At 43.7% G+C, this 9,096-nt stretch overlaps 1 protein-coding gene across 1 annotated transcript; it reads right to left on the bottom strand.

Moving 5' to 3' along the window:
- Nucleotides 1-7,890: 7,890 nt before the first annotated feature.
- Nucleotides 7,891-8,841, bottom strand: LOC124647279 (strigolactone esterase D14-like). The gene is made up of 2 exons (XM_047187243.1): nucleotides 8,443-8,841; nucleotides 7,891-8,338 (listed from the first exon to the last, which is right to left on the bottom strand). Exons 1-2 carry the CDS (start codon nucleotides 8,787-8,789, stop codon nucleotides 7,891-7,893), a joined length of 795 nt encoding a protein of 264 aa, XP_047043199.1. The 5' UTR covers nucleotides 8,790-8,841.
- Between the last annotated feature and the right edge of the window lie 255 nt (nucleotides 8,842-9,096).

A 9,096-nucleotide genomic window follows, 5' to 3' on the forward strand; every position in this document is an offset into this window, starting at 1 on the left:
TTGCATTGCCTCTTTTGCTATGTTGGATGAATTTCTTGGATCCATTAATGTCCAGTAGCTTTATGAAATGTCCGAAGTGTTAAGAATGATTGTGTCACCTCTGAACATGTGAATTTTTATTATGCACTAACCCTCTAATGAGTTGTTTCGAGTTTGGTGTGGAGGAAGTTTTCAAGGATCAAGAGAGGAGTATGATGCAATATGATCAAGGAGAGTGAAAGCTCTAAGCTTGGGGATGCCCCGGTGGTTCACCCCTGCATATTATAAGAAGACTCAAGCATCTAAGCTTGGGGATGCCCAAGGCATCCCCTTCTTCATTGACAACATTATCAGGTTCCTCCCCTGAAACTATATTTTTATTCCGTCACATCTTATGCACTTTGCTTGGAGCGTCGGTTTGTTTTTGTTTTTTTTGTTTTGTTTGAATAAAATGGATCCTAGCATTCACTTTATGGGAGAGAGACACGCTCCGCTGTAGCATATGGACAAATATGTCCTTAGGCTCTACTCATAGTATTCATGGCGAAGTTTCTTCTTCGTTAAATTGTTATATGGTTGGAATTGGAAAATGCTACATGTAGTAACTCTAAAATGTCTTGGATAATTTGATACTTGGCAATTGTTGTGCTCATGTTTAAGCTCTTGCATCATATACTTTGCACCCATTAATGAAGAAATACTTAGAGCTTGCTAATTTGGTTTGCATATTTAGTTTCTCTAGAGTCTAGATAACATCTAGTATTGAGTTTTGAACAACAAGGAAGACTGGTATGGAGTCTTATAATGTTTACAATATGTCTTTTATGTGAGTTTTGTCTGTACCGTTTATCCTTGTGTTTGTTTCAAATAACCTTGCTAGCCTAAACCTTGTATCGAGAGGGAATACTTCTCATGCATCCAAAATCCTTGAGCCAACCACTATGCCATTTGTGTCCACCATACCTACCTACTACATGGTATTTATCCGCCATTCCAAAGTAAAATGCTTGAGTGCTACCTTTAAAATTCCATCATTCACCTTTGCAATATATAGCTCATGGGACAAATAGCTTAAAAACTATTGTGGTATTGAATATGTACTTATGCACTTTATCTCTTATTAAGTTGCTTGTTGTGCGATAACCATGCTTCGGGGACGCCATCAACTATTCTTTGTTGAATATCATGTGAGTTGCTATGCATGTCCGTCTTGTCTGAAGTAAGAGAGATCTACCACCTTTATGGTTGGAGCATGCATATTGTTAGAGAAGAGCATTGTGCCGCTAACTAAAGCCATGATTCATGGTGGAAGTTTCAGTCTTGGACATATATCCTCAATCTCATATGAGAATAATAATTGTTGCCACATGCTTATGCATTAAAGAGGAGTCCATTATCTCGTTGTCCATGTTGTCCCGGTATGGATGTCTAAGTTGAGAATAATCAAAAGCGAGAAATCCAAAATGCGAGCTTTCTCCATAGACCTTTGTACAGAGCGGCATGGAGGTACCCCATTGTGACACTTGGTTAAAACATGTGCATTGCAAAGATCCGGTAGTCCAAGTTAATTAGGACAAGGTGCGGGCACTATTAGTATACTATGCATGAGGCTTGCAACTTATAAGATATAATGTACATAACTCATATGCTTTATTACTACCGTTGACAAAATTGTTTCATGTTTTCAAAATAAAAGCTCTAGCACAAATAAAGCAATCGATGCTTTCCTCTTTGAAGGACCATTCTTTTTACTTTTATGTTGAGTCAGTTAACCTATCTCTCTCCACCTCAAGAAGCAAACACTTGTGTGAACTGTGCATTGATTCCTACATACTTGCATATTGTACTTGTTATATTACTCTATGTTGACAATTATCCATGAGATATACATGTTACAAGTTGAAAGCAACCGCTGAAACTTAATCTTCCTTTGTGTTGCTTCAATACCTTTACTTTGATTTATTGCTTTATGAGTTAACTCTTATGCAAGACTTATTAATACTTGTCTTGAAGTACTATTCATGAAAAGTCTTTGCTTTATGATTCACTTGTTTACTCATGTCATTACCATTGTTTTGATCGCTGCATTCACTACATATGTTTACAAATAGTATGATCAAGGTTATGATGGCATATCACTTCGTAAATTATCTTTGTTATCGTTTTACCTGCTCGGGACGAGCAGAACTAAGCTTGGGGATGCTTGATACGTCTCCGACGTATCGATAATTTCTTATGTTCTATGCCATATTATTGATGATACCAACATGTTTTATGCACACTTTATGTCATATTCGTGCATTTTCTGGAACTAACCTATTAACAAGATGCCGAAGTGCCAGTTCCTGTTTTTTGCTGTTTTTGGTTTCAGAAATCCTAGTAACGAAATATTCTCGGAATTGGACGAAACGAAGACCCAGGGGCCTATTTTGCCACGAACCTTCCAGAAGACCGAAGAGCATACGAAGTGGGGCCACGAGGTGGCGACACCACATGGCGGCGCGGCCAAGGGGGCCCGCGCCGCCCGTGGTGTGGGCCCCTCGTTAGCCCCCCGACTCTGCCCTTCCGCCTACTTAAAGCCTCCGTCGCGAAACCACTGATGCGAAAAACCACGATACGGAAAACCTTACTGAGACGCCGCCGCCGCCGATCCCATCTCGGGGATTCGGAGATCTCCTCCGGCACCCTCGCCGGAGAGGGGATTCATCTCCCGGAGGACTCTACACCGCCATGGTCGCCTCCGGAGTGATGAGTGAGTAGTTCACCCCTGGACTATGGGTCTATAGCAGTAGCTAGATGGTTGTCTTCTCCTCATTGTGCTTCATTGTTGGATCTTGTGAGCTGCCTAACATGATCAAGATCATCTATCTGTAATACTCTATGTTGTGTTTGTCGGGATCCGATGGATAGAGAATACCATGTTATGTTAATTATCAAGTTATTACATATGTGTTGTTTATGATCTTGCATGCTCTCCGTTACTAGTAGAGGCTCGGCCAAGTTTTTGCTCTTAACTCCAAGAGGGAGTATTTATGCTCGATAGTGGGTTCATGCCCGCATTGACACCTGGGACGATGACAGAAAGTTCTAAGGTTGTGTTGTGCTCGTTGCCACTAGGGATAAAACATTGGCGCTATGTCCGAGGATGTAGTTGTTGATTACATTACGCACCATACTTAATGCAATTGTACCGTTGCTTTGCAACTTAATACTGGAAGGGGTTCGGACGATAACCCGAAGGTGGACTTTTTAGGCATAGATGCAGTTGGATGACGGTCTATGTACTTTGTCGTAATGCCCAATTAAATCTCACTATACTTATCATGCCATGTATGTGCATTGTTATGCCCTCTCTATTTGTCAATTGCCCGACTGTAATTTGTTCACCCAACATGCTTTTATCTTATGGGAGAGACACCTCTAGTGAACTCGTGGACCCCGGTCCATTCTTTTAATACTCGAAATACAAATCTGCTGCAATACTTATTTTATCGTTTTCTCTGCAAACAATCATCTTCCACACAATTCGGTTAATCATTTGTTACAGACAAGCCGGTGAGATTGACAACCTCACTGTTTCGTTGGGGCAAAGTACTTTGGTTGTGTTGTGCAGGGTTCCACGTTGGCGCCGGAATCTCCGGTGTTGCGCCGCACTACATCCCGCCGCCATCAACCTTCAACGTGCTTCTTGACTCCTACTGGTTCGATTAAACCTTGGTTTCTTACTGAGGGAAACTTGCCGCTGTGCGCATCACACCTTCCTCTTGGGGTTCCCAACGGACGTGTCAACTACACGCATCAGCGGGGAAGACTTTGCTTGGGTTTCCCGCCCGCCTCGGGGGTGTTCTGGTGGTTTATTAGTCGGGATCCGAACTATGACCATGGCAATTTTGGATAATTCCGGAGGTGACTTTCATATTAAACTTCACATCTGGAATAAATCTGATAATTTCATTTGGAGTTTGGTTTCTGTCTATGGGGCTACCCAGGATGTTGATAAGCTGCTTTTCTTCGGGAATTGGTTAATTTAGCAAAGGACAATCCACACCCTATTATTATAGGCGGGGATTTTTAACTTGCTAAGATACACCCACGAGAAAAGTAGGGGCAGATTTGATACTCATTGGCCTTTCTTATTCAACGCTGTTATTGACAGTCTGGATTTGAGAGAGGTATCAATGGGTGGGAGACAGTTCACTTGGTAAAACAGTATCCCAGAGCCTACATACGAGAAACTGGATCAAGTATTGATGGACTCAGATTGGGAATTGAAATTCCCCTTAGTCTCAGTACGAGTCCTCCCTCGGATTGAAGCTTTATCAGATCATGCGCCAATTTTATTATCTACTAGGACACCATTACCGCAACGGAGACGTCCGTTCAAATTTTAACTTCGATGGCTTAATCGGGATGGTTTCTCAGACATGGTTAAATTTATTTGGGACAAGCCGGTTACTGGGAACACCCCAATCCAAAGGTGGAATAACAAGCTACGCTCGATGCGTAGATACCTTGGAGGGTGGGCTAGGCCAATGGCGGGCCGGCTCAAACAAGAGAAACTTAGCCTATCATCAAATATTGATGACTTAGTGGTACTCGCTGAGGTACGACCGTTGACTAAGCAGGAAATTGATCGTAAAAGTCAATATAATGCTAAGTTAGCCGGTTTACTTCGTGAGGAGGAACTCAAATGGTACCAGAGGTCTAATGCCCAGTTTCTGCTAGAGGGAGATTCGAATACGAGGTACTTTCATAGTGTCGCCAATGATCGACATAGAAAGAAATTCATTCACTCTCTTAATCAGGATGAGGGTTTGATCGAAGGTCAAGAGAAGCTAAAGTCCTATATTAGCATTATAAAGGTCTTTTTGGCGCTTCGGAGGAATCGGATATATCCACGAATGAATCCAGGATTGATGATATCCTCCAAGTGTCTCCACAAGAAAACTCTATTCTAACCTCCCCGTATTCCAAGGAGGAAATAAGAAAACCGGTTTTGCAGATGGAACATAATAAGGCGCCAGGACCGGATGGTTTTCTGGCTGAATTTTACCAAACCTTTTGGAATATTGTCAAGGCTGACTTGTTGGATCTGTTTGCTAAATTCCACAAGGGGCAGCTGGATCTGTCCGTATTAATTTTGGTGAAATCATTCTTTTACCAAAAGTTATTAATACGGAACGGATTCAGCAATGCAGACTAATATGCCTACTAAACGTTTGTTTTTAAATATTCACAAAATTTACTACTATTCGACTTAATTCAGTGGTAGATCAAGTGGTGCGCCCGTCTCAAACTGTTTTTATGCAAGGCAGACACATCCTAGATGGGGTGGTGACCTTGCATGAGACAATCCATGAGATGCATCGCAAAATGTTGAATGGGTTAATACTCAAAATCGACTCCTATGATAAAGTCAATGGTATTTTCTTCAACAAACGCTCAGGATGAAAGGTTTTTCGGAGGATTGGTGAAATCTTATAAATAACTTTGTTTTTGGTGGAAGTGTTGCCATTAAAGTCAATGATGACACTGGCAAATATTTCCAGACCAGAAAACATTGTGACGTATATGCTTGCAATTATAATAGAGCGTGCTAAGATCGATGGCCAAATTGAAGGAGTGGTCCCCCATTTGGTTGATGGGGGCTTATCCATCCTTCAGTATGCCGATGATACAATTCTATTTATGGATCATGACTTGGAAAAGGCACACAATCTGAAATTAATTCTTTCAGCTTTTGAGCAGTTGTCATGTCTAAAGATTAATTTCCATAAGAGTGAATTTTTTTGTTTCGGTGATACAAAGATGATGCCAACCTATATGCTGAATTATTCGGCTGTGGGATTGGTTGTTTTCCAATCAGCTATGTGGGCATTCCGATTCACTATCGGAGGCTTACGCTGGCTGAATGGAAAATTGTTGAAGAAAGACTTAAAAAACATCTTACTAGTTGGAAAGGAAAATTGATGTCCCTAGGTGGAAGATTAGTTCTCATAAACTCAGTACTTACAAATATGGTAATGTATATGATTTCTTTCTTACAGTTATCGAAAGGAGTCTTACATAGATTTGACTATTTCCGATCAAGATTATTTTGGCAAGGGGATAGTGAGAAGAAAATGTACCGGTTAACTAAATAGAGTGTTGTATACCGTCCAAAAGATCAAGGTGGACTTGGTGTCCATGATCTTGAAGTTAAGAACAGGGTCTTGCTTGGTAAATGGCTGGCCAGGTTGTTAACGAAGGATGGTGTGTGGCAACAACTACTGCGGAAAATGTATGTTGGCTCAAAGGCGATCTCTCAGGTTCTTTGGAAACCAGGTGATTCGCATTTTTGGGCTGGCGTCATGGCAACTAAAAAAATACTTTTTCCTTTTGGTTCTTTCTCCATTAAGAATGGTGCGGAGATACGGTTCTGGGAGGATAAGTGGTTGGGAACAACCACTCTTCGCGAACAGTATCCAGCTTTGTACAGTATAGTTTGTCATGAAGGGGATACCTTCCAGACGGTGTTGGAATCTTCCCCTCCCTCTATGACGTTCAGTTGTGATCTCATTGGTCCCCGTCTAGTGGCTTGGAACGATTTGCTTCGGCGGTTGGAACCAATTCACTTGGCTCAAGGGACAGATGAATTTCGTTGCAGTCTAACCATGAATGGTGTACTTTCGGTTAGCTCCATGTACAAAGCTCTGTGCATCCCAACACAACCGGTTTTAAATAATAAATCCATCTGGAAGATGAAGATACCTCTTAAAACAAAGGTCTTTGCATGGTATATTCATCGAGGTGTGATTCTTACTAAAGATAACCTTGTAAAACGTAACTGACATGGTTGTACGAAATGTTTGTTTTGTCACGAAGATGAGACAATAAAACACCTTTTCTTCAGTTGTCGGGTTGCTAGATCTATATGGTCAATCATTTAGATAGGGTCTACCTTACATCCACCTTGTAGCATTGCAAACATCTATGGCAATTGGATAAATGAGGTTGATCCTAGGTATAAAACTATTATCAGAGTGAGAGCGATTGTGGTAGCATGGTCGCTTTGGCTACGAAGAAATGACAAGGTTTTTAATGACAAAAATTCCTCTATCATGCAGGTTATTTACCATTGCACAGTTTTGCTCCGTTCATGGTCGCCACTTCAGCGTTTGGAAGATCGAGACCTCTTTACGGAGGTGTCTACACGGTTGGAGAACACGGCCAGGTAGTTTATTTGCCAACATGGTTGGCTGCATAGTCGGAGGATTGAAGCCAATGAAGCTTTATAGTAGTTGCCTTTTTACATCGTCTTATCTCCTTTTGTTTGATACTGGACTACTAAAACGGCTGTGTGCATCCTAATTATGCAGAGGCTGGGTGTAATGCTTAGAACTATTTTGAGTAATAAAACGCCCCTTATCGGAAAAAAAGATGGAAGGCGCAACGCACTTGGGGCATAGACCATCAGCCCAAGAATCATCCAAAAAGTTAGCCTTATTTCCATCACCAATGGTGATTTTGGTCAACGAAACAAAAAAGCTCAAACAGCATGTAGATCAAGAACTCTTTTTTTAAGCATGTAGATCAAGAACTCTTCAATGTCAAGATGGCATGACATAGCAATTGTACATTTTTAGAACCTCCAAATCAAATAGATCAACCAGTGAGATTTTCTGATACACTTCTGAAAGCTCCCAAATATATATTTCGTTGGCATTTACAACCCAATTCCAATTGCATTATTTACTGCTCACGGCTCACATGTTTGCCGCAGAGGAAACCTGGAAAGAACTAGGACTGATGACGTAGGAATGTACTATTACTCTATTAGAGCGTGATTACAAGCATGCATGCAAACAACTAAACGACGCAGTTTTATAGTTAACGTTCAACATCGCCATGGATTGTTCTATGTGTAGCAGTTCAGTGGTCGATCAAGACGGCTTCAATGGCCTGCACGAACTCCTTGGGCGCGGCGAGCTGCGGGAAGTGGCCGGAGGACTCGATGACCACCGTGTCCGCGCCACGGGCGCCGGCGCAGGCGACCATGGCACGCTGCATGTACCGCGCTACGGCGAGCGGCGCAACCGAGTCCCGGCCGCAGTGCACGATGCTGCACGGCGCCGTGACGTCCGGGAGCACGCCGCGGACGTCGCAGGTGAGCACGGCACGCAGGACGCGGAGCGCGGTGGCAGGGCGCATCGTGGCCAGCTGCTTGGCGAACCTCGCGACGGTGGCCGGGTGGTCCGCCCCGACCACGGCCTGGGCGAAGAGCGGCACCCACGCCGCGAAGTCGGCCTCCACGGCGGCGAGCATGGCGTCCACCTCGCTGCTGTCGAAGCCGCCCTCGTACCCGTCCTCGTTTATGTACCTGGCCCAAAGCGCATAGTTCAGCGTCATCGTCCTTTACGGTATTTTCGTTTTCATGTAAAAAAATCGTGTTATAAGGTGAGAGTGCGAATGTGCGATCTGAACCTAGGAGATGCTCCAACCAGCACGAGGTGGCTGAACAGGTCCGGCCTCGCGACCGACGCAATGCAGCCGATCATGCCGGCCATGGAGTGCCCAACGTACACCGCCCCCTTCAGCTCCAGCTCGTCCATCAGCGCGACGAGCTCGTCGGCGAAGCCGTCGTACGAGCAGGGCCGTTCCGAACACCCGCTAACGTCGGCCGCCGCGCCGGAGAAGCTCCAGTCGAAGATGACGACACGGAACCTCTCCGCTAGCGACGGCACGACGTCGTCCCAGACGAACCGGGTGCCCCCGTAGCCATGGGCGAGCACCAGCGTCTCGCCGCCGTTGCCGAAAATCCTGGCGTTCATCTCGATCGTATCAAAGAACTGATGAGCACTCGAGTGGCTTATATTGACTTTGGTTATGTCCCAACGATGAGAACACATAACCACTTTTGGCGTCAATTTATAGGGAGAATAAAACCACACTAAGATAGAACCGACCAATCAATCAATCATAGAGAAACACAAGAGGGGCAAGGCTATGGGTGTGTTTGGGAGAATTATAAATTGTGCAGATCAGAAGATGTGTACAGCTGCATGATCCATTGGCGTGGGTACAAAAGGATACCAGACCGGCCAGAAGAGAGCTCTGCATGCCTCAAAGAGTTGTTTT

This window comes from Lolium rigidum, chromosome 4 (assembly GCF_022539505.1).
Source record: "Lolium rigidum isolate FL_2022 chromosome 4, APGP_CSIRO_Lrig_0.1, whole genome shotgun sequence".
In the NCBI taxonomy this organism is placed as follows: Eukaryota; Viridiplantae; Streptophyta; class Magnoliopsida; order Poales; family Poaceae; genus Lolium; species Lolium rigidum.